This window comes from Castor canadensis, chromosome 5 (genome assembly GCF_047511655.1).
Source record: "Castor canadensis chromosome 5, mCasCan1.hap1v2, whole genome shotgun sequence".
In the NCBI taxonomy this organism is placed as follows: domain Eukaryota; kingdom Metazoa; phylum Chordata; class Mammalia; order Rodentia; family Castoridae; genus Castor; species Castor canadensis.
The window spans coordinates 137,801,841-137,827,562 of record NC_133390.1 but is presented as its reverse complement, the minus strand read 5'-3'; the positions used below and the strand labels follow the sequence as shown (position 1 = coordinate 137,827,562).

General features: G+C 43.1%; 1 protein-coding gene across 4 annotated transcripts in view; it reads left to right on the top strand.

The window, feature by feature from the left end:
* Slc24a3 (solute carrier family 24 member 3) overlaps positions 1-25,722 on the top strand; it is a 499,789-nt gene that overhangs the window by 309,209 nt on the left and 164,858 nt on the right. For all 4 annotated transcript variants that reach the window (XM_074074249.1, XM_020170610.2, XM_074074251.1 and 1 more), the window contains one exon: positions 3,899-3,975. In XM_074074249.1, coding sequence (XP_073930350.1) covers positions 3,899-3,975 — 77 coding nt within the window. The remainder of the gene's footprint in view (positions 1-3,898; positions 3,976-25,722) is intronic.

Below are 25,722 nucleotides of genomic sequence, written 5' to 3'. Positions count from 1 at the left end.
GGGGAGTGGGAGGAGCACTAAGACAGAGAAAAGTGTCTGAAACAATAGCATGAAGTCACCCATGCCTGCTGAGAAGAGTTAGGCAGCACAGAACCCCCACTTTTGTGGGCAATCCTAAAAGACAAGTCAAACGAGTAGCACTAGGTATTTTGTCATGAGCAGGCTGCTGGGATGAGAGCCTGGTGTTCTGGTGGCTGCAAAAGCCTGGATTCCTTTTGCTGAGACATGTTGAAGGATCTCACTTCTTTAGGATGTGTTCATGTCCAACCTGGGCTGCTCCTTCATCAACATGTGATGAGTAAGTGTAAAGATGACATGCACGTCCCTTCTGAATTTTTTTTCACCAGACAAAACCAAAAACACTTTTACCTCTCTCTGCAAACCTCCACTTAGAATCATTGAACTCAGGCTTCATGAATGCAACCAGGAGACAGAAGCAGGGACGTTGATTGCTGTTGCCTTGGAAAGGGGGATCCATCCATTCAGGGATCTGCAGTTTCCATGGGAACAGCACTCAGACTGTTGCTGGCCCCTAGGTCTGGCAGAATGTACTGTAAAGAAAATTGGGGACAAATAAAAGAGAGGAGCAGAAAGAGACATTGAGGACTTTGAAGGCATTTGGCCCAAAACTTTGGGGAGAGGCTGCTTCATTCTCCTAGCATGCCACATGGGCCATGTGGTCCTAACAGCATGAACATGAGAAGTACATGCATAAACACAGTTCTTACAGACTAAACACCATCCTGTGCAAACAGATGCCAAGACAAAGAAGGCAGGATTGGTAAAAGGTAAATTTCAACACCTAAATCAGAAAAGACTATGCCTTCTACCCCATCCATGCCAGACCAGCATCTTGGTATTATTATAATTGAAAATAATGACCCAAGGTTGACCCAAGAAACATGGTGTGGTGTGTATTTCATATACACTGTCTATACTCTTCACAGCAATCCTACAAGGTTGATATCAACACACTCATGTACATATGAAGGAAATGGGGCTTTGCTTGGTGTAGATGGGATCTGAACCTGGGCCTGACTCCTCACCGTAGCTCCTTATGCACAAAACAAACAAGTTCCCAAAGACAGTGAACATCCTAGCACCAGTCTTAAGAAACACCTTGGATTCTTTTGGATTTGGCATGGGAAGCATACCCAAGCAGAATGGCATCAGCACCATCCGTTAGCTATACCAGAGGCCCTGGAGGTACCATACTATCTGACCTCCTGGTTATGGATGTACCATGGACCACATATTTGTGCCTCCCCACCCCAATTCAAATTATGAAGTCCCAGTCTCCAGTGTGATGGTATTTGGGTTTGCTTTTCACATTTTTTTTTCAGTTACTTGTGGTCAATTGTGGCCTAAAATATTTATTCTTTTTTCTGTGCAAACTGTGTTCAAGCCCTTTGAAGCTATTGTTACAATTTTGTCATGAACCTATAGTGTTTGCTGAGAGGAGCTATAATGAAAAAGTGATCAGGTTACGTGTGACTGATGTTGGATGAAGTGCCCTAGGGGGTTATTTAATCTGGTCATTCTTTCCATGTTTTTATTAACCACCAAGTAAGAATTTCTGTTGTTCTGCAAGCAAATTGTTTTGAAAGCATTTCACTGACTTACTTTTGCTTTCTCCACCCTTCCCTACACCACATCCCTCACCTTCAACTTGGACATTGACCAGCCACATCAATTCAGCAAGGAAGCTCCCCAGGCCGCCTACTCTCCTCCCAGACTCTGGCAGGAGCTGTACTAGAGCAGTGGCTGGCATAATCTGTTAGATAATTTTCACACATTTTCTGATGGCAAGGCACCTAGGGCCAGGAGCTTCCAGTTCGTGATGGATCAAGGCTAGGTTCCAGAGGACACAACAAGATTGGGTCACTTTTAAAACCCTTGATGACCCCAGGAAAAGAAACAGAGAGGATAGTCCCTGAGTATCAAGGGAAGGAGGACCCCGAAAGCATTTCTGTGGTTCTGTCTCAATTCCCTCTTGCTTGGCCAGGGCCGTGGGTGAAACTTCACTGGACTTTGCTGAGCTGACAAAGTCTTTTGGGTCCTGCCCCATTCAGGGCACAGCCTCTACCCTGATCTTGCTCAGGAGTACCAGACAGGTTCATGTGTCTGCTGGGCTTTAACTCTTCCGTCCGTGGGATCCAGGTCTTCACTTAACTTTCATTCATCCAGTTTCTGTTTGTTGAATGCCAAAGGGATTTGAAATCAAAATGCCAGGACTTAGAAACCAAGTTCTCATTTACTGTCATGGAACCCTTGGTGAAACCCTTACACTCTCTGCCTTGGTTACTCATCAAAAATGTGATGGTGAGGCAGGAAAATGGAGCCTTCTGCTTCCCTCTCATGTGTGACCTTAACTCCCTTCACATACTGCCCTCAGTCCTCTATTGCTTATATCCACATGACTCCTTTTTTTTTTTATTTACTTATCTATTTTTTTTCCTTTTTCTTTTATTATTCATATGTGCATACAAGGCTTGGGTCATTTCTCCCCCCTGCCCCCTCCCCCTCAATACCCAGCAGAAACTATTTTGCCCTTATTTCTAATTTTGTTGTAGAGAGAGTATAAGCAATAATAGGAAGGGACAAGGGTTTTTGCTGGTTGAGATAAGGATAGCTATACAGGGCATTGACTCACATTGATTTCCTGTGCGTGGGTGTTACCTTCTAGGTTAATTCTTTTTGATCTAACCTTTTCTCTAGTACCTGTTCCCCTTTTCCTATTGGCCTCAGTTGCTTTAAGGTATCTGCTTTAGTTTCTCTGCGTTAAGGGCAACAAATGCTAGCTAGTTTTTTAGGTGTCTCACCTATCCTCACCCCTCCCTTGTGTGCTCTCGCTTTTATCATCCACATGACTCCTGTAGGAGCAGAGAGGGCCATCACCAGCCCTGTGTTTGACATCCTGGTCCTATGGCAAATGTGCACCAAGCTAGAAAGGGGCGCGGTGACAGGGCAGGGAGGGATTTGTTGTAATGGGCACAGGCCACAGCCCCAAGCCAAGGAAGGTGAAGAGGAGACAGAAAGGAGGAAAATGAAGGACAGAGGGCTTAATCTACATGTGCCATGGGCCCCCTTCCTCATCCAGCAAAGTCTACAAGCTCTGCTCAGAAAAACATTTTTCATTCTGTGTGATAAAGTATATGGTGTTACAAAAGGAAACCAATCATATTGAAATGAAATGTCAAAATATTAGAAAACAAGTTTGTGAGCTAGTAGTTCACATGCTTCTGCAGTCAACTGTAGTCACAAGTGGTTATCTACAGAACCGCATACCACTGGAATGATGGGGGATAGCTGCATAGGGTAACAGTATAGTCAGCCCTCTGTGTTCATGGTTATGCGTCCACAGATTCAACCAGCAGCAAGTGAAAGTATTTGAAAAAATTATATCTGCACAGAACATGTACAGACTGTTTTTGTACCCTAAACAATGTAGTATGGCAACTAGTTACATAGCATCTACAACCTATTGGGTATCATAACTCATTAGTGTTGATGCTATACAGGAAGAGATGCGTAGTTAGTAAGCAAATACTATACCATTCTATATAAGTTACTTAAGTGTGCTCAAATTTTGGTATTCCTAGATCCAAGTCTGCAAGAATACCAATATATAACTCCAGTATGAACATTTTTATTGGAGGCTGAGTCTCAGGCTCTGCTAACACTACTGTGGTTTGTCACTTACATTCTTATTTGAAGGAAACACTAATTCTGGGTAGAGTTTCATGAACTTAAAGATGTGGTTTTTCTCATCATCCAAGTTCATGCACCCATATTAAAACTGAATTCTCATGTTGAGGGCTGGTGATTCTCTCCCAGACCTCCAGCACTGAAAATGTTGCCATCTGTACTAAGCTGGTTCTCTTTCTCTGTTCTTCAGCCTTGCATGAATTCCCCAATGACATCTTTACCAATGAGGATAGAAGACAAGGAGCGGTGGTCCTGCACGTGCTCTGTGTAAGTACCTCTCTCATACCTCTGTCTCTGGGGTTCAGAGGGCAGAAGGTAGGTGGGAAGCTGAGGTGCCTGCAGAGTCTCCCCTCCCTTCTATCCACATGCCTCATAGGAGCCTTTAGGACCCTCCAAATGCAGTATCTTGTAAAGGCTCCAGATTTGTAATCTGGAAAACATCTGTGTGAAACTTTCCTTCATATTAGTGCCTAAGTGTAGACTCTGACAGAAAATAGACTTGCTCTTTATTATTTACCCTAATTCTCTCTCTGCTCACACACCATCCTTTTTCTAAACAGCCTATCTATGATGCCACAGTATTTCCCCCTTACCATCCTTTAGTTTTCTCCATGTGACCTGTCATTATACAGTTATATGCTTGTTGTCTGTCGACCTCACTCACACATAAGCACTATGAGAACAGGGACTTTTGTTTATAGCTTCATTCCCACACCCATTCTTAACACATGTTGGGGACAAAGTATTTGCTAAATCAGTAAATGTATATGGCAGCTAGCACAGTGTCTAGCACATAGTTTGTGATCAATAAGAGCTTGTTCCCTCCCTTCTGGCTTTATAATGTCCACCATTGTCCTAGCATCTTCCTCTGCAAACCCAGTGAATCTAAGGTCTCTGTTTTACCTTGTCCCCACTTGGAGAATTTGGGAAGGGTATGGGTTTGAAGATATATGTAAGGAATGATTGCAGAGCCAGCAAGCTCAAGCCAAGGCCTAGACTAGGCATGTCAATACTTTCCATCTCTGACATTTACTTTCCTTTGAAACACTCTTAATTCCATTCTGGGTATTCATTGCTATGACACAAACTACCCAAATTTAGTGACATACCCAGTCACTATTTTGCTCATGGGTTCTCTGGGTCAATTGTTTAGAAAGGACATGTTGGGAATGCTGTTCTATGTGGATGGGACAATTCAGATGACTGCAGCTGGAGCCTCTGGTGCTGGAGGAGCCCTTCCAAGAAGGCTTCTCTACTCCCATGTCTGGGGTGCTGGCCGGGAACAGGCCTAACTGGGACCATTAACCAGAGCTTCTGCATGTGGTCTTTCCAGTGTGGAAGTTCCGACTTCCATGTGGCAGCCTGGGACTCAGAGAGGGTAAGTTATGGCGAACAAGTAGGAAATCTCATGGCCCTGTGCGACTTGGCCTTGAAGATTACACAGCATCATTTCCATTGTATTTCTTGCAGTCACAAACCCACCATGATACAGGGGATAAGTTAGGGAATTTAATTTTCTATCTTCACATGGAGATGATCAATAGACACATCCTGGGCTCTGGAGACAGATCCAGAAGTGAGTCTGAGGCCCACTTCTGCTGTCCTTGCTTTATGTGTGACTTCTAACAAGATGATTCACCTATCTGGACCCATGAGCCACCTAAGCTTGACCTCCCCTTCCTGGTCAATGCAATCAACTCTTCAATTCTTTCTCTACTCCCACTCTTATCTGGAGGGGGAGCTGGGTAGGGAAGCATGAGCTATCTCACTTTAGCTAAGATGTTCTCTAAAAGAACCAAGTGAATAAGAAATTTGCAACACTCTCAGCCCTCCCTCCTCTTCCAGAGAGTCATATGCACTAAGCAATTAATATGGATGCCTCCTTCGGCACCACAGAGGCTACCCTGTCACAAGGCTGAGGAGACCCAGGCACTGAATAGGATCCAGAATTCCCTGGTAACCATTTGCGCCCTGTCACCTCAACATCTGAGATATGAGATTTCCACTCTCAGTCCAAACAGTGAGTGCTTTCATCCTCCCAAAGCAATGCTGTTGCCTGTAGCTGGCAGGTCCCTTCCTCTTCACCTCTACCTCCCCAGCTAAAAGCCAAAGCCTTTGCATTGTCCTTGCTTTTCATGAGCCCAGGATACCCAGCAAGGCCTCTGCTGGCTGAGGTAGTGCAGTTCCAGGCTAGCATGAAGACAAAGTGGCCAATAATGGGAAAAATCATCCTCAGACATTTTCTTACAAGAGTGGACATCAGTCTGTAGACTAACACTTGGTAATTCTTGGTCTCTAATGCTCCTGTTAGCTCCTGTCCTTGAACCTGAACTTTAGAATCCACAGGATAAGCAATAAAAAGGGTCAAATTCAATGCCCATTCCTTCACGAAATCACTCCAGTTGCACAGAACCTCAGAATTCTCTACCCACATATTCCCAAACTTGGTGCTATCTACACAAGCCTCCCTCCAGGGTCCACCCCTTGGGGGGAAGAGACCTAGATGATGGTAGCTTGAACAAGTTGCCTGGCCTCCACATTCATGTGTTTTCCAAAGTAGAAGCAGGTGGGCATGGCAGGAGGATGGGGCTCTCATCTACATGGCACAGCCAAATATTAGGGTGGACCTTCTGATGCGTACCAAAGGTGAAAGTCAACTCTAACCCACTACAGGCTCCTCCTCCAGGACATAAGCTTCACGAGAGAAGCTTACTTGTACTATGTTTGGCACATGAACCACAAAAGTTGCATAGTTGTTATTGGTTCAGTGCAGAAATGAATGATTTTTTTCTATCCTCTTCACTTTCAGTGTCACCCAGCACATGGAGGATGCTCAAGGAATGAATGTCATGTGAATGTCACTGCATGTAATAATTACTGTGAGGGCAAATACCATCGTAGGGGCCAGCGGGAAACAGACTAGTCAAAACTGCAAGAAACTAAGTACATATTCCCCACACTCACATCTAGAAAGCATTTCCTGAGCCCCTGAAGTGTAGTAGTGCTGGTCTGGGCCCTTCTAGATGGCAGAGAAACATCTTCACCCAGTGTCTTGTGAAGAGAAGCACTATGGTCAGCACATGCCATGTACAAAGTGATGGCCATGGCCTTTACTGCCTACTGTGGGTCTCAGAGAAGGCCTCCAGAAAGCTGAGGTAGTGCTGTTTATTTATTTATTTGCTGGCAGTATGGGGGTTTGAACTCAGGTCCTTGTACTTGCTAGGCAGGTACTCTACCACTTAAGCCATGCCTCCAGTCCATGGTGCTGATCTTGAAGGGTAGGCAGGTGGTTTCCAAAGGAGAATGGAGAGAAGGGTTTCCAAGTAGGAGTGTGAAGTACCATGGTCAAGGATATAGAGCTGAGAGTGGGTGGCTTATCCCTATAATCCCAGCTACCAGGGAGGCAGAGATCTGGAAGATCACAGTTCAAGGCCAGGCATGCCAAAAATGAGATCTTATCCAAAAACTAAATAAAAAACAAAAAAAGGCTAGAGGCATGGCTCAAGTGGCAGAACACCTACCTAGAAAGTGTGAGGCCCTGAGTTCAAACCCCAGTACCACAAAAAAAGAAAGAAACAATATAGAGACATGGGAGTCCAGGGTATCTAAAGGGAGAAAATTCCCAGGATGTGAGTGGTAGAGAGTGAGAGTACATGAGGGTGTACAGGCAGTGGGTGGGACTTCACATGGCAGACACTCCACCATGGCTTAGCTGCAAAGATGGAAGTGGTGAGGGGCATGTTCTCAATGCTGCTACTGCTAAGTCATCCTTCCTTGCCTAAGGTGGGGGCTAAATGAGATGAGACATGCCCAGAGGTGACCACAGTGGTCTTCCCTGCTGTAGATTGAGAAAGGCCTATGCAGGCCACCAGAAAAGGCTCAGGACCATTTGGGCAGTGAATCCCAGAGTCCCAGGCACACCAAATAACACCCCAGACCTGGGAGGATCTGTCATAAGTGAACATCATCCAGCCATCAAACCCACGAAATTTTAGTTAACAGCTAAATACCCCAAACAACTCTCAAGCTGCCCCAGAGAAAGTCATGGAATTGTCCTTTTTCTTTCTTCTTTTTTATTAGTGTTTAGTAATTATATAAAGGAATTTCAGTGTGATATTTCCCTACATGTGTATAAGGTACATTAATTATATTCACTCCACCTATTACTCTTTATTATCCCCACCTTTAAAAAATTAATGCACTGTGGTCATATTCACCTCTGTCTTGAAGTGGGATTAACTGGCCATAATCAGAGATCTCCAGAAGTGCCAAATGAATTCCAATCCTCTTGGAAAACCTGGTCAAACAGCATTTGCATCCAAACTCCTGCTTCCCATACTGTTTGGACCCCAGGAATTTCCTTTTCACGTAAGGCCTGTACAATCTCAGATAGGTACAGGTCTGAGGATGCAGGTGTTTCTGGGGACCCCTGTCTTAGTCTTTTATATCTCAGATGTCCAAGCTTGCTTCTGCTTTTCTTTCATGTACATACTTCCCTCTTTTGTGGTTGATTTGTGAAACTCAACACAACCATTTTTAGTTCAACTTGCTGAACACTCCAGCTTTAATTTCCCCTTGGATCTTTCTGCTTTTGTGGATTCGAAAATCCCTAAGCCCTAAGACTGCATTTCACAAAAGGTTTGTATTCCTTCCAACTGTTCTTCATGTGTGTGTTCCTTAGAAGTGGAGAAATCCATGATCTTTACAATTTTTGTCAACAAAGAATAGCTCCCAGAAAACACACTTGTTTTAGAGGTTGCTTTATATCCCATCTTTCATAACATTGAGACATTAAAAGCTGAATTTCCTGTTGGTGAGGAAATTTGCACCCTTTATAAACTCACTGGGCCTGCCCCAAAGAGAGAGACGCCTGTGAATAATTTTCTAGACCCGTGATTTGTTTGCAATTTATAAATATCTCACAGAATTTTGCTAATTGTCCTGCATGACATGGATAGATGAATCTTTGAGATTACCAGCCAAGCGATGCATTTTCTCTTCTAGTCAAATGAAGTTTTACATAATCAATATTTGAGATTCTCAAATGAGTAAGGGAAGCTTTGTACCCTTAGTAGATCAAACTCCACAACAGGAATAAATACTCTCTGTACACCTTGTTAGGTTTCAAAAGTATTCTTCCTAGCTTTGAGGTTTTCTTCCATTTTAATATAATTCCTCTTTTCCAGCAGGCAGATGTTTCTATATGCTTGTATGTTTAGTGGCTTAAAGTATCACATATCCTTCTGTTTCTTTGGCTTTGGAACTCAAGGGATCCCTTATAGACCATTCCTGTCCAGCAGAACCTTTTGTGCTGATTATATCTGCAGTATCCAATATTGTAGTCACTGGCCATGGGTGGCTATTGGGCACTTGAAATGTGGCTAGCATGACTGAGCAACTAGTTTTTGTTTGTTTCTTTGTTGTTTTAGCTCATTTTAATTAGTATAAATGTAAATAGCCATATATGGCTGAGGGATTTCCTTAGAAGGCCTAGCAATGAATTGTAATTTAGCATCTTGCTTCCACTCCCTTATTGTCTATTTGAAATCAAGAAACAGAGTTGGTCAGGAGGAAAGATTGCTGGCACAGAGGCTCTGCCCCTTTACTAAGTTCCCTTGAGGAATGGTCTGAACTTGGCCATCCAACAAGCAGGATGCATAGGAGGCATTGCCAGGCCACCAGGCTTACAGAAACAAGGGCAAGATATAACTTGCTAGGTAGAAAGAAGGACATCTAGGGCATAACTTAGAAAACTTATCTATTACCAACAAACTCAATGCTTTAGAACAAGTTCCTGATCTTCTAACCACAGTTTAGACATCTTTAAAGTGGAGCACATGGTGGATGTTCAATAACTGTTAGGGGTTTTGATCTTCACCTTTTCCCATCTCCACAAAAAGCAACTTGCCTTTGCTTGTTTAATCTGTCACAGAGTACTTCCTGTCATGGGACTAGAACCAAGTCCACTCACATACAGCTGCTGTTCTCATGAGCAACAGGACAGGGTGCCACAGGAGGCCTCTACAACTGGCATTTCTATCAAGCCTAGGGCTCAGGAACAGGGTCCTGCCTGTTGCAGGGGTTTTTAATTTTTAAGTTTCTAATTAACAAATGATAATTGTATGTCTTTGTGGGGTGCAATGTGGTGTTTCAATACATGTATATATTGTGGAATGATCAAATCAGGCTAATTAACACATCAATCATCTCATACACTCATTACTTCTTTGTAGTGAGAATATTTAAAACCCACTCTTTGGGGGCTAGGGATATACCTCAGTGGTAGAGTGCTTGCCTGACGTGTGTTAGGCCCTGGGTCTGATCCCCAGCACTGCAAGTTAATTAATTGATTACTTAATTAAATCCACTCTTTCAGTAATTTGAGGCATGTAACACATCATTATTAACCATAAACTCAGAAAGGAAGAAATGAAATTGTCTACTGATGATGTGGTCTTATATAGAGGAAACCCTGAAAACCACCCCGAAACTGTTAGAACCTATAAATGAATTCAGCAAAGTTACACATTACAAAATCCACTTACAAAAGTCAGTAGCATTTTCATACACTAACAATGAAGTACCTGAAAAAAATTTTACAAGAATAATCCATTTTACAACAGCATTAATAGAATACTTAGGAGTAAATTTAGCCGAGGGGATTTTGAAACTGAAGGGGACCTGAATGGTTTGGTCAGAAAGGTCCCGGCAACAACTCACGCTCTGGGCAGACATGTTTAGTTAAGGGCTTTCACCCTGGAAGAGAAAAATGATTACAGCAGCTTGTGGAATTTGCTGTTTACTCTTGGAAAAGTGCTGAGCATGTCCTTAATTTGTCAGTGTCAACACAAAGCTAAAACTGGTGTCCAGAGAGGATTAACACAAAGAGAGTAACTAATTATGTTTCAATGGATCTTAAATCACTCCCTCTCTGCCATGCTCATGGGACTTAATTCAGAAGGCTCATGCCAAACTGTTAGGTCCCTTACGTTCCCCACAGGCTTGCTGGTGGGTTGGTACCCCAGAACCTCTGAATTGAATATAAAGCATGATGGTTTAGAGCATGTACCTTCAATGAAACCCACCTAAGTTTCATCTTGTAGTCACAGGAAAGTTGATTTGCCATGCACAGCTGCAGTTTCCTCATCTGTCACGGAAGAAAAATACAGCACTGACATCATCAGGTTGATTTAAAGGATACCTAAGAGCAGATTATGTGAAGCTCTTGCCAGAGTTTCTGCCACTGAATAGAGTCTACCCCCTTAGTATCTGCTAATTGTATATGTTAACCAAGTACCAACTTCTAACACTCCTGGAAGCAGCCCTTTGACAGAGAAGGGCTGGGTGGTGGATAAATCCCTTGGTTCCCTTGTGCCTAAGTTGGACTAGCCAAATGCATGTTCTATCCTGAATCCTAGTGTCCCCTGGCAGGAGGAGTTCTAGTTGCCATCCTGGTAACTTGCTCTGTAAGACACCTGTGTTAGCAGCCTCTTGTTCCCTGACCTATTTCCTGTCTCTCCCACTGACACTCCCTGGGACCCTCCTTTCCAGTTCAACCTGCATTAGGATTTTGGTATCAGGTTTCACTACTGAGGCATGGGCTCACCAGGATTTATCCTACCATGCTTACTATGCAAATTTGATCCCCTTCTAACCATGAGACTTCAGAAGACACAGATTTCTGAGACCACAGTTCTGTTCAGACATCCAAAGAAGAAGGTCTGGCTTGAGTTGATCTGTCTGTCATCACTTTGGTTCATGACCAGAACCTAAGAAAAGATAGAAAGCAATTTTAGGAATAAGCTTTGAGGGAAATGATTTCAAAGTTAGTTTTATGAGATCCCAAATTGAGATGGTAGGGAGATAATTTGGGATTTTAGCTCATCCTCCTGCAATAGAGAGAACTTGTGCATTGCTTAGATACCAAATGTTTATGTTCAAAGACCAGATACCTGCAGCATGCAACATGCTCCTCTTTTTTTTTTTATTATTCATATGTGCATACAAGGCTTGGATCATTTCTTCCCCCTGTCCCCACCCCCTCCCTTACCACCCACTCTGCCCGCTCCCTCTCCCCCCTACCCCCTCAATACCCAGCAGAAACTATTTTGCCCTTATTTCTATTTTTGTTGTAGAGAGAGTATAAGCAATAATAGGAAGGAATAAGGGTTTTTGCTGGTTGAGATAAGGATAGCTATACAGGGCATTGACTCACATTAATTTCCTGTGCGTGTGTGTTACCTTCTAGGTTAATTCTTTTTGATCTCACCTTTTCTCTAGTTCCTGGTCCCCTTTTCTTATTGGCCTCAGTTGCTTTTAAGGTATCTGCTTTAGCTTCTCTGCGTTAAGGGCAACAAATGCTAGCTAATTTTTTTAGGTGTCTTACCTATCCTCACCCCTCCCTTGTGTGCTCTCGCTTTTATCATGTGCTCAAAGTCCAATCCCATTGTTGTGTTTTCCCTTGATCTAATGTCCACATATGAGGGAGAACATACAAACATGCTCCTCTTCATATTGTTTGTCTAACTTGTTACTTAGTCCACCTGTCCCCCATTCTAATATTTTGCTTTTTTTAAAATTTTTATATAGTAAATAAACCTTATCTGTTCCTCTGAGATTACATTGCCAATCACCACAGATAATGTATAACAGTGATCTATAGACTATTTACAATTTATAGGTGTATGTTTTCCACTGAACATATGGGTATAAAAGTCAAATCAACAATGACTTACTGCTATTTGGGTTTATCATATGTCATACTTTAAAGAACCAGTCTTCAGCCAATCAATCTGGATAAAACAGTTAATCAAATGCTCTAGTCAGAAAATGCCCCATGCATGTTAAATATTGCTATTCAGTGGTTTTTGCTCTTTGGCAATGCAATAGTTTCCTGATGATTTTGTTCTCTGGAAAACCTCACTGAAAGATCTGTTTATCAACCCCCTTGACTAAATGGTATCCAGTGGGAATTTTTTTTTATTCTGTATATCCTTTCTCTCCCCTTCATACCTCCCTGGTATAAAATATAATCCAGATAAGGATTTTGAGTTTAACAACAACAACAAAATAATCCTGATCTTAGAGAAAAGAAGATTCTGCACCTCAGTAACTCAGATGTGCTGTGAATTTCAAAGTCAGTGTCCCTAGGGGTCATTGTGTTCTTTCAGGATTTGTGCCAGGAAGAGCTAAGACAAGGAGCCCAGGGCTGGTACTTCCTTCAGGGATAGTCCCAGGAAGCATCCTGGGTAAGTGAGGCTGATGAGGAAGGCAGTCATCAAGAGGTCAAAGTCAGGCATCTCAGCTGCAGCTTAAAGCCACTGGAACTGGCAGGTAGTGGAGAACACCCTTCTCACATGTTCCAACAGGGTCGTGAGCAGTTGGCGGTATTCATGCACAAACTCCTCACTTGTTGACTGAGGGCTGCTTAGCGGGTCCTCGCCTCTTGGCATTTCCAGTTGAACTCACAGTCAAGGCAGCTCCAAAACTTTCATGCAAATGGACAGTTATCATGGGGTGGCCAGAACATGAGTGCCCAGAGAGGACAGTCACTGACAGCGCCTGCTATATTGTGTTCCAGATCTTACTCAGTAGGGCCACCCCACAAAAGGGCAGATCCTTGCCAGTGCCCACACCTGAGTTCAGCCTGCAGATTCTGGCTGTGACTTCCTCAGAGTCTTCTCCCCATTTCCACATGCCATAGACATGCAGTGTTGGAGCCACTCAGATGCCACAAAGGCACTTTGGGAATCTCCTGAGGCAGGTTGCTTGGGCAGACTCTTCTGCCATTTTGCAGTGTCTGAACCAACTTGGAGGTTAAGGAAAAAGACATTGTGCCTCTCATTAAATGGTCTATGGGAAGTCTATGGCTACCTAGTTCTAACACCCCATATGGAAGAACTGTTGGCATTGTCCACAGGTGTGCAATGTCATCCCCTCTTGGCCCTCCCCTCCCAGATAGTGTTTCTTCTATTCAGCCCACACATTTCCTCTCCTAGCCCTGAATAGCAACGGTCTTGCCCAATCAAAAACACTTATTCCCTAGTATTTTCTCCAGCACTGTGACTAACTTTGGACTTGATAAGTCATTCTATAACCACTTTGCAGAGTTAGTATAAAAGTCAAGAGTGCAAGCCCTTTTTATTATACCATGTACTGCCTATATGACCTTTACTATTATGGGCCTCAGTTTTCCAATTTGCGTATGGATATGAGGCTGGCACCTACCTCATAGGGTTAAATAAGAGAATGTATTATAACAAATGCTTAGTCCAGTGCCTAACACATAATAGGTATGAGAAAATCTTAACTCTCATCTTATGTTCACTGCTTCTCCCCTGGGTCAAGCTGTGGTCACCCTTGCCCAGACAGTTGCCATCTAAATGATCTTCCTGGTTCCGTCTACTCCCCTTACTATTGAAATCTAGCTCCACCAGCACCAGATCAGCTTCTTGAGAGCAATGTCCAGGTCATGTGTTGCACAGAACTCTTCCCCAACAACCTCCCATCATTAGAGGGCCAACATGGTATGGTGTGTGGGGGGTGGGTTGTTAGAGTCAGGCTGCAGGGATTCAAATCCCCAGCTTCACCACCTTTAGGTGCATTACTACCTAAAGTAAAGGCACAAGTTACTTTCCTTCTCTGTGCCTCGTTTTTCCTGTAAAATGAGAATGATAACATCTGCTTCACATATGAGAATTCAATAAATCAGTCTATGCCAAATGCTAGGAGGAGGGCCATGCATTTAGAAGGGGCCACTGTTATTATTATTTCAGAGTGTTTGTACTATTCCGTGTGTTAGCCATTTTTTCCAGGTTCTTTTTCTCTTCTCAGGTACACTCATGTTATTACCTAGCAAAACTGACTCTTTAACCACCAAGAAATCCCAGGGCTGACTTTCCTTCAGTTCCTGCCTAGATCCCCATCACCTTTCGTGTTCTTGGAATCCTTATAAGGTCCAGTTAGATGTGATCTCTTTTGAAGCTTTTTCTTACTTCCCTTAAGGAAAGAGGAGAAGAGGAACTTTGTGCTAGCATGTATCTCCCTATTCTGAACCCCCTTTCATTGTTACTTTCCTATAACATGTTTTACTGCCCCCCCCCCCCCCGCCAGATTGGTGTTAGAGACCTGGGACCATGTCCTAGTTGTCCTTATGCTCCTATAATGCCCATTGTGGCACTTTGCATGAGAAATTGCACACCAAATGTTCAGTGTCTGAATAAATTAATTAATTTTAAGTGCACTCAGTATCTTGGCTATTGAGTATATGATCTATCTTCTCAGCAGATAGAGTTGCTTGTCAGTGTTTTCATAAGGCTCTTGGCATTCTGCCAATTCTAAGTATATTAGGATGGACTTTCAGTGCTAGACATTCTTTGAGAGACATGTAGTGAGTTGAATCCACACAACTCCTCAGCTTTCAAGGCAAGAAAAAGCAAGTTGAAGCAACTATAGGCATCATACTAATGGCATGCCTTGCTCTGCAAGATTTTGGTGCTTCCCAGACAGAATGGACATTGCAAAGACCTAATGACAACGAAGACCTTCCCCTGCAACAATGTGTCTATTTCACAATTTAAAAATGACTCAGAGTCCTTTCTGACCATTTCACAAAGACAAAATCTAAACAAATGTCATCATTAATGCAGATCATGATGTTCTCCAACTTCTATTGAGTTAAATTCTTTCCTTGAATAACTGGCCTCAAACTTCTAAGATATTATTTTAGCAACCAAACTCAGTGTCCCACATATGAAAGGTGTCCAAACATGTCATGAATTAAGGATGGGAGGAAGTGAAATTTGGAACTCTGGCTTTGGTTTCCTAAGCCCATTTGACCTGGAATGCAACCACTAGGAAATAAACCAGTCCTGTTTATACCACCACCTGAGGACTCTACCCATTGAAGGCCCCAGGAGGCCAAGGTCTAGAAGACCTCTCCATTTACCTGAGATCCCAGTCGTTTCTTGCCTTTTCCAAAAGCCCCTGAAGACTTTCCCAAATTTTTCACATTTAAGAAAACTCAAGGGCTCCAAAAGTTACTTGCCCTTTTAATTTACACAAACTTCTTTTCTTCAGGAATTTGGAACGAGATCTCAAGGAGTTGGTGGGAGGACTGTTGGAGTAAACTATCTACCATCAACCCTCCCTCTCCCCTAAATCAACCCTCCCTCTCCCCTAGTCTGCAAGCCTAAAATGGGACCTATTTGTCTGTCTCTTCATGATTAGCATATGTGCCCTTAGCTAGCAATAGCACTCTTTGTTTGAGACTTATTTCCTAAGGTTCTTATCTTTTTTCCCCAAGAATCCTTGGAGCTATTTGCAAGTAGATTCCTTGATGACAAGTCTCTATACCCAGAAATCTCCAGCAAATACACAAATTAGGTCCAAATGAGGCCCTCAGTATTGGGCCTTTGGTTTGTTTGCATATTGTTGATTCTCACAGTACTGAAGATCTCCCTATTTCTTCACTATGAGCAGATTCCAATTGTTATCATGGAATCTGTCTTGTCAGCTGTTTCATTAGCACTCTGTTTGCTGTTGTTTTATGCACAAAGGTGGAAGCCTGAGGATTTCTTCTTTTCCTTTCTTGAGATTTTTAGAACTGCCTTTTCCTCTGTTCTGTGGACAGAGGTATATTTTTGGAGGTTAGCATAATGCTTGTCAGCATCTGAAGCTGTGACAGAACCAGCAGTTTTGGCTGGTGTTAGTACATCTCATCCTCTCCTGGACATAGTCCCAAATTCATCTAAATTCATCACCGTGGAGTTACAGAGTTGGCTCAGGGAAAGACCCATTATTCTGTATAGAATGCAGGTCTTGGAGGATAATTTTATCTCTGTGCTCAGATCTGAATGTACACATCACACACACACACACACACACACACACACACACACACACTTTACTGTAGCTCTTTTTGTAAAATAAAAGGCAGGGCCTGTTATGGTGTTGCACCTGTGGTCCCAGATACTTGTAAGGCAGAAGTAGGAGGATCTTGGTCTGAGACCAGCCTGTGAAATTTTAGTTCAAGACCATATCTGAAAAACAAACTAAAAGCAAAAGGACTAGAGGCATGGCTTATGTGGTCGAGTGCTTGTCTAGCAAGCATGAGACTCTGAGTTTAATCCCCAGTACTGTGCCCCCAAACAAAAATAAACAAGTAGGTAATAATTTTAACCTATGATGTATAACTACCTAAAATGTGATTCTGAAAAAAATAATTGTACATATGTACGTGTGAAAACCTTTTTCTCTTTGTGTGCCTGCATGTACGTGTGTGTATCTCCCTTACCAACTCAGACAGCAGTTCTTAGATTTACATGGAGTCACAATGTAATTTGAAATAGAGCTGTAAGGTTTTAAAGGACTAAAAACTTTCATCCTCCCTGAAAACCAATTTATTCCTTACCCTTTTCATCTCAATAACTGGTATTGCCATGCACTGGGGTATTCAGGCTGGACTCTTAGCAATAAACCTTGATTTCTCTCCCTCCTCCCAGCCATCAACAAATTCTGTACCTTGCTCCTATCTTCTCATGATCTCCACTGGTCTAGCTCTTGTTCAGGCCACTGCCATCTCCCCCTGGACCACTGCAAGAGCTTGTGAATAGGGTTCTCCCTCACGTCCATATTCCACGTAGAAGTAAAAATGCTACTTTAAAAACACACACAAGAATCAGGACTGCATGATTTGGCCCTGCCCATCTTTCCAAGTACCTCTTCAATTCCCACTCACTATACTTTAGTTCCAGACCTTCCTCCTGTTTTTCAAATATTCCAAATTTCTGCCACCTGTATACCTGTGTATACTGCCTTTCTTTGCCTCCCCTTTGACTCAACTGTTTTGTACAGTCAGTTGCACGTGTCCCAATTCTTGCTTCCATGTGAACTCTCATCAAGAGCCTACTGCCCAAAAATTTCACCCTACTCTTTTCTATTTTGGCAAAAGAATAAGACTTTTTTATACCAAAAATGGCAAAATGTGAATCCTCTTGTCTCTCTTACTGTAGTAAATAGACAAGTCAGCTCAGAGAGGAATCTATTCAAACTAGAAAAAGCTCAGCATGACTAAAGAGATGATTTACTGTGTCATTCCATATAAAACAAGCTGGCCCTCATTAAAAAAAGTGTTAGAAAGGCAGCAAAAATATGCTCTGTGAATATTCATATAGTCTTGGTTTAGTGATGGTGTTGGCATAGAGACACAGCAAGGGAAGGGTGAGTCCTGCAATATAAGACAGGGGCAGAAGCTTCCATTGTTTCCCACTGTGATCTGACTAATAACAAGTTACAGATATAATAATATTCTTGCTGGACATCACCATGATAACCAGATGTGTGTGTGTGTGTGTGTGTGTGTGTGTGTGTGCGCGTGTGTGTTGGGATACAACTTAGGGCCTCACGCATTTTAGGAAAGTATTCTACCACTGTGCAACTCCGCCTCTTCTCAGCCCTGCTATGCTGTGTTGAATGTCTTCAAATCCACTGAGTACCAAGGTCTCTTTCTCTTTATCTCTAGGGGACAGTGGTAATGGCAAGTCCTTTCATCAAAGGAGAGAGAGCATGTATAAGTGAGGATGTCCTTTTAAGCTTATTGATATCCATGACACCTCAATGGTGATGAGTTGTTCTGTCCTAGAGTCACTGCTGACCAGATCTGACCTTGAGAAATTCACTTGCCCTTCAGGATCGTGGCTTCTTCATGCTTAAAATGAGGGAAATGTTCTCAGGGTCCAATCTAATGCCAAGATATAGGATTTATACAGTACAAGAGGAAAGGGATACTGGGTGACCTGAGCACCACCCCCATCCCTGGACAGATATAATACAATGATGCAGTTGGACTCCCAGGAACACAACCCCTTCTGATAAGCCTGAGGTACCCAAAATCATAGCGGGAGGCTTGATGTTGCCCAACTCAAACTTCCAGGCAGTAGCTGGGATCTTGAGCAATAAGGTGTGACCAAGAAGTCCCAAAGGGAGACTCTATACTTTCTTGTCCTGAGTAGATGGGCACATCTCCAAAACCCTGGAGTTAGATCACATGACCTGTGCAGACTCAGCAATACCATGTAAGGAGTAGGACTCCTGATCACAAATAAGAGCCACTGCTCTAAAACATAATAATATTAATGGCAAAGAACAAGATGCTGGACAATGCCTGGTTCCAAGTGCTTATGACTCAGCTAATCTGTGCAGTGCAGTCACATCAATTCTGTAGCTGTCCACATAGGTCAGAACAGGAAATGAGCAGAAAAGTCATCCTATGTCCATCGTTCCTCTGTGGTGAGCTCAGCCAACAGGTATACAGGCCACAGAACCCCCATTTCATTTCTTAGCCGTAAGTGGACTCCACAATAAGTAATGAGTCCATCAGAAGATATCCTAACAGTTACAAAAATAAAAACAAACAAGTAAGTTAATAATCAACCAAGTAATAGGAATTTATCTCTCCTACTAAAATGCTTACAAGGAAGAACAGGAGAAAGAGAAATGTGGCTCATAGAAACACATAATGTACAAATGCAGATGTCCAATTCTTTTGCTTCCAGGCCAGTAAGAGGAAAGGGAAATGGTACTGGCTGGGGCCTACTGTGTGGTGAGGAGGGTAGTGTGCACCAGTGTCTTCATGCTCTCTCATGAAAGTGGATTTGGATCAGCCCAAGAATCTCTAATCCTCTCCATTTTATAAATTAATAAACTGAGGCTTGAGAAGTAACTAACTAGTCCAAGAAAACAAATTTCATATGTCATGTTCAGGCCAAAGTGTTTGTCAATATCTCAGGTTCCATGAAATGAGTAACTATTTACTGAGATCTTTGCAAATGAGAGGGGCAGAGGGATAGATAAGACATGGTCCTCACCACCTGGTATCTCCCCAAATACAAGTTGGAAACATTAGACAGCAGTGGGAAGGGTGAGCAGCTCTCCAGGCACTAGTGCAGACATTAGTTGTTCTGTCATGTGGCTATTATCACCCCCATTTTATAGATGGATACTTGAGGCTCAGAGATGGTGATGACTCACTCACTAGAGTGCAGATATAATTCATTCTTCCATTTTAAAGGAGAGGAAAATAAAGCACAGAGAAATTGAGCATGTTTTTCAGGGCATTATGCTCATGCATGGAGGAACTAGGGTTTGACCCTAGGTTATGGGGCTCCAGAACTGCAGCAGGGAGAATCACCCTTTCCCATAGTGGCTTACAAGAAAATCCAGGCTTGAGCAGTGGCACATTGTTTGATCAGTTTTCTCAGCTTTGTTCTATACAAAGATTTTAAAACAACTTTCCCTCATCCCTATAAGCTACCAGAAGGCCTGAGGATCTAAAGGGTTGAGGTGGGGACCATGGTCTGGGCCTGCTCCTACACCAGTGTCATCTAGCCTTGAGTCTAATACTGAGGGGACCCAGGGACTCACAGACATGCCCTGCAGCCTCAGTCTGGACCCCTAAATGGGGTGTCTGCCTCACCCTCTCTTACCATTGCATCCTCAGAAATGGTCTCAGCCTCTGATGCCCAAGACCACTGTGATTCATGGGGTCTTCACCACACTGGAGACCCCCTTTGGAAATGGGTCCTGCTTTCTACACTGGAAGATGATGTTCATGGTAGCTTGATGGAGCCTCAAACCAGCCCAGCCATGTAGGTTCATCCCGGGGGCAGGGAAAGATGACAGGGGACCAAAGACAATGATCATTCTTCCCTTCCTTTGATAAACACTTGAGTGCCTGTGGGACACCAGGCAGTATTAGGCAGGAAGAGCTCCTAATAGGTGGCATGTATGGAGCTTACAATCCAAAAAGAAGGACAGGCAAATTACAAGCACTATGTAGCAAGAAGACTCTGCCTGCTGTGCATTGCACCAAACACTATGCTAGGTCCTCTGCTCACTGTGTCTCTTTAAACCCTCAAAACCCTCAGACACAAGTACCTTCGTAGCCATATGCTAAAAGGTAAAATTATCTGGTATAATAAGGGTCAGCACAACTGTGAAAAGAGTTCACTGACAAGCCCCTGACTGGGTGGCATTTGATATTTAACAACTGTAGATTCTAACCAAGCAGACAGAGATACAAGCCACAAATAGCCAGTTTGGCCACATTGACATATACCAACTGAATTTCAGAATTGCCTGATTCTGTCTTGGGAACAGAGAAAGCTCCCCTTCTGGATATCTATTGCTGCATATCAAAGCACCCCAATACTAATGAGCTAAGTTATTCCAATTACTGGATCTATGGTTCCACTGGGCTCAACTAGGTAGCTCTTGCTTGAGGTCCCTTGTGCAATGGCAGTCAGAAAACACATGTAGCTGGAGTCATCTCAGTGCTCTCCAGGGCTGTACCTCTAAGATGGCCTCCCCATTCATATGCTCACTGTCTCAGCACTGCTCTACATGGGGTCTCTCACCAACAGAGAAGGGTGGATGACTTACACAGCAGCTCAGAGCTTCAAGAGGCAGAAGTGGGGGGGCATCAGACTGCTGAAGGGCTACCCCTGAATCTGATCTATCATTACCTCTGCCAGCTTTTACTGGATGAGAGTCCTGAGGCTCATTCAGTGGTGTGGCAGACATACTGCAAAAGAGCACTTAGGACACAATAATAATGGTGTGGTCACCTTTGGAAAGCAGTCTGCCACTGCAACCAAAGAAGAGGTAATATCTAAGTGGAACTAGTGAAGAGGGCAGGGCAGGATTTCCCAGGCCTTGAGATAGTCTATGCAAAGGCAGAAAGAATATGGAACATGTTTGGATTTACAAAGTTCTCTCACGGTAGCAGAAGATAGACAATGGCAAGAACTGAGGCAGAGGAGAGACCTGAAATAATTATCCTTACTTCAATGAAAGCCATCAAGAAGATTTAATCAAGAGAGGACTCAGTTGACCCAATCACATCTAGATTTTGGAAAGATTTTGCTGCTATAAAATGGAGAATGAGTGGACAAGGACAGGTGGACCAGATATCTGCCTTTCCCCAGCTGTTTCATTCTTCAAGAAGATGAGTGCCAGGCTAGACCCCAGTCACATCTCAGACCTGGGCCCTTCCCTGGCTCTTAGCTATCATCTGAGTAGCTCAGCTTCATGTAAAAGTAGAATCTCAGGGTGGTGGTGTCTGGAGGCTCTGCCAGCAATCTGTTATGCTCACTTGTCTGAGGTTCCGGAAGCTTTTGAATAGCACTTGTGATAATTACAGAATCCCTACATATATTGATGAGAAACGCTACATAAATAGCACAGCTTGGTATTTACAAAGTGCCAGTTTCCTGTAAATATAGAATTTTGGCAGTTAGCAAGAAGCAGCTCGTCACTTTCTGGAGCCAGCACTTGTCTTCTTACAGCTCTTTCCAAGGAAAGCGTCAGGTGACCTCTACCTGTCTAATAGCCTTACCAGGTACAATTCCAGGAAACAGTCAGCAATCTGAAACTAGGAGAAATAATCCCTAATCTCTTTTGGAGTGTGGAGACTCTTTTTTAACATAAAAAAAATTGTTTTCACCTTTCTCACTATATAGGCATAGAGATTCCTGAGCCCCTTTCAGTACATTGGGGCTCCTTTGCATGTTTATAATTTACAGATTAGAAACTAAGGCTTGGTTATAGATTTACATTGGCATTTGCAAAGTTGTTTCCTCAGGACAGTAGTGAAAGAAAGATGGTCATAGTTATGATATGCAAAATAACCTTTCTTAATGGTTCAGAAATACTAATGGCTCAAATGAAAGATGGGCAACACCACATGGTGTTTATATCTTTGGTTGACAAAGATATAAAGCAACTAGAACTCTCATCTGCTTCTGGTAGAAATACCAATTGATGAGTCTGTAAAACTGTTTGACAATAAGTACTGAAACTGAACATTTGCATGCTCTGTGACCCAGCAATCGCATCCCTGTGCATCAGCAGAAGTGCATGTAGATGCCCACCAAATGTACTAGAATGTTCAAGTGGTCATAGTAACCAAACACTGGAAACTACCCAAGCATGATAGAAAGGAGAAATGCACAATGCAGTGCTCACAAAAACACCATTCAACAATAGCAATGATCAACAACTGTACAATATGGTGGGATACCACAGACACTGTGTTAAGCCAGATGCAAAAGAGTACAGACTAGGTGACCTACCTGTGCTAAAGTACAGAAACAGGCAAAATTTACCAGCAGTGATAGAAGTCAGTGCATTGGTCATTTTTCTGTTACTGTAACAAATATCTGAGATAAGTCACCTTATGAAGAGAAAGGCTTAAAGCCAAAACTCAGAGTTTTAGAGGTTTTAATCCATAATTAATTGGCCCTGTTGCTTTGGGGCCTATGAGAGTTCGCACATCATGGTGGGAACATGTGTCAGAGCTAAGCTTGTTCACCTTATGGCCAGGATATGAAGGGAAGAAGAAGACATCAGGGTCTCATTATCACTTTGAGGGGACATTCCCAATGATCAGAAGACCACTCACTAGGTCCCACCTCCCTAAGTCTCTCAATAGCACCAAGCTATGGACCAAGCCTTTGATAGACAGTGAAGATCCAAACTTAGCAGTTGGAACAATGGTTAACTTTAGAGGCTGTTAGTGACTATGATGGGGTACTTGTCATGTTGTGTAGTATCAATCTGGTTATCAATTATGTAGGTGCATTTACTGGGCTTGAAATTCATTCAAACTGAACACTTAAAATATACCCATTCTACTTTAAAAGGAAACATAAAATCAGGATCTTCTAGTCACAGGTGACATGGCAGCCCAGACACACAGGGCCTAGTCGGCTTCCTGCCTTCCCTACCTCTGGGCAGCAGCCTGGGATAAAAGACTATGCTAGAGGTCAGCCAGTTACAGAGGCTCTTCACATCTTCCAAGAGGTCAGGTGCATGACTATAAGCCTCAAGTTCATGTGCAGGTGGTTCACTACCAAGCCTGCCTGCCTGCTCTTCTGCTGGCTGGTGGATATCTGCATGGAAACAGTAGGCATGTTTGGTGTTATCACCTGTCCATTTTTTCAGATTAAAAACTGAAGACCCAGAGAGGACAGGTGACCTACTCAGGTCACATAGTGAATTTGTTCAGGGCAGAGCTGCACTTGGAGCAGTGTCTCCCAGACTCTAGAACTTGTCCTTTAAAGGACTTAGCCCTTCATCAGAAAAGTGAAACCAGGGAATTCAGTAAACAGTGCTTCCAGCAAGGGTACTCCCTGACCCAACCTAAGCAACCCACAACCAATGGAAGCCATTTGCAAAGTGCCTCTGCCTGTGCATGCATTTTAAATGCAAATTTCTCTAATCTTCCATGAAATGCAAATGCTGTTCCTTTACATAAAGATGAAAACAGAAGGTTCTCAAAAGCCAGTAACACAAAAGTCCAGCATGCATCCTACATTCCATATAGTCCGTGAGGGGCAATAGTCTGTGTGGAATACACATCACATGTGTTACACGTGGGTGTGTTAATATTGCATGAAGCCTGGGCGAGGCCAATGTCCTGACATTTGGCTTCCACATTTTAGTCAGGGCTGCATCAATGGGCAAGTTTGCATTTGATTTCCTTAATTTCCAAAATTATTTTCAGCAATGGAAATGGAAGTTGGGGGAGGGATACAAAACATTGTCAATCTTCTTTCCCTTTTAAGGGCAGTACTAGGTCATTTTTACAGTCACCCAAGATCACTTACAAGTGTTAATGCAAAGAAAAAAATGTATAGGCCTTGAAGCAATTTTAAAACTAATATTCTGTCTGGGTTTGGGTTCCTGCTTCTTGTGAGATAACTGTGCGAAACAGTCCTGGGTAAGAACAGGAGAGAGAGTGAAGACTTAGAAGGTGGTTGCCTTAAGATCCCGGTACATATATATATAGCTCACATGTACTTCTGATTTAAAAGCAGCTTTTTGCTTTTTATAGAACACATTTTGCTTAAAACTTTCAGCAAAATGGACCTTTTAGGCTAAAACCCAGGGTGGATGCCTTTCAAAGAGAAAGGAGTGGCCTGTGTGAAAGGCTTCATAATAATAGCAATAGCAATAGCAATGTTATCCCAAGGAGGCTACCTTTTGAGAATATGTTGGAGCTGCACTAAAACTCCTCCATCCCTGCTCACTCATTTATTTATGCTCTGGAAAATGGAGCTCTTGCCCTACCTAGGTCCCACCCATCCTGGCAGTTCTGGCTTCTTTCTCCATCTTTCCCATTCCTTGTTGCCTTTTTATGGTCAAATTAAAATTTTAAAAAGCCTGTATCCAAGAGTAACACCTTCTTCACCGCCTGTCCCAGACCCACAGAATTGGTTGTACTCATTCATTGGGAAGCACGATTTAGACCTGCCTATGTCAGGACAGATGCTAAGGAAGGTGACCTAAGGATGCAGGCTAGGAATGTGGGTGTCCTCATCCTTCCTTGTAGCCTCCATCCAGTCCGAATCCTAGACCCTAGAATCTCAGATTTGGGAAGGGTCTTATGCACACAGTCTTCTTCCTTACAAAAGTCATTTTTGAAGACCTCAGTTGTTATTTCTAGAATGCCTCCATTCAAATAGAAGGTCTTACCTGAGATTCAAAAAAATGTTAGCAGAGGGACAGGATGTGCTTTCCAGTTGGGGCATTAGCAAGCCAGTCTTGCAGGAATGGGACTTGTGCATGACTGTTGATCTTGTTCCGTGACACCCTCCACACACTCTCCTAGTCTGCAGGTCATCAGCTGCAGTATGCATTGTGGTGCTCTTCCCATGTGCAGGCTGCCAGGTCAGCCTGGGGATGTGGGGTATTTAGACAGGAGGAAGAAAGAGCCTCAGCTCCTGCCTTCCAGGAGTCTACAACCTATCCGGGATCAAGCCATGGCAATGCCAAATGAGAAGCCAAGAGATCCCACCCAGCAAAGCATTTTCAAATCAACTGATTGGGCCCACCTGCAGCCAGGTGGAAAATGGATTTTTAGAAGGGGAGAGATGGAGTTAAGCCGTACCAAGAGAGGCAATGCCCAGAAAAGGGAACACATCTGAGCAGGTATGGAATATTGAAGCCAAAGTA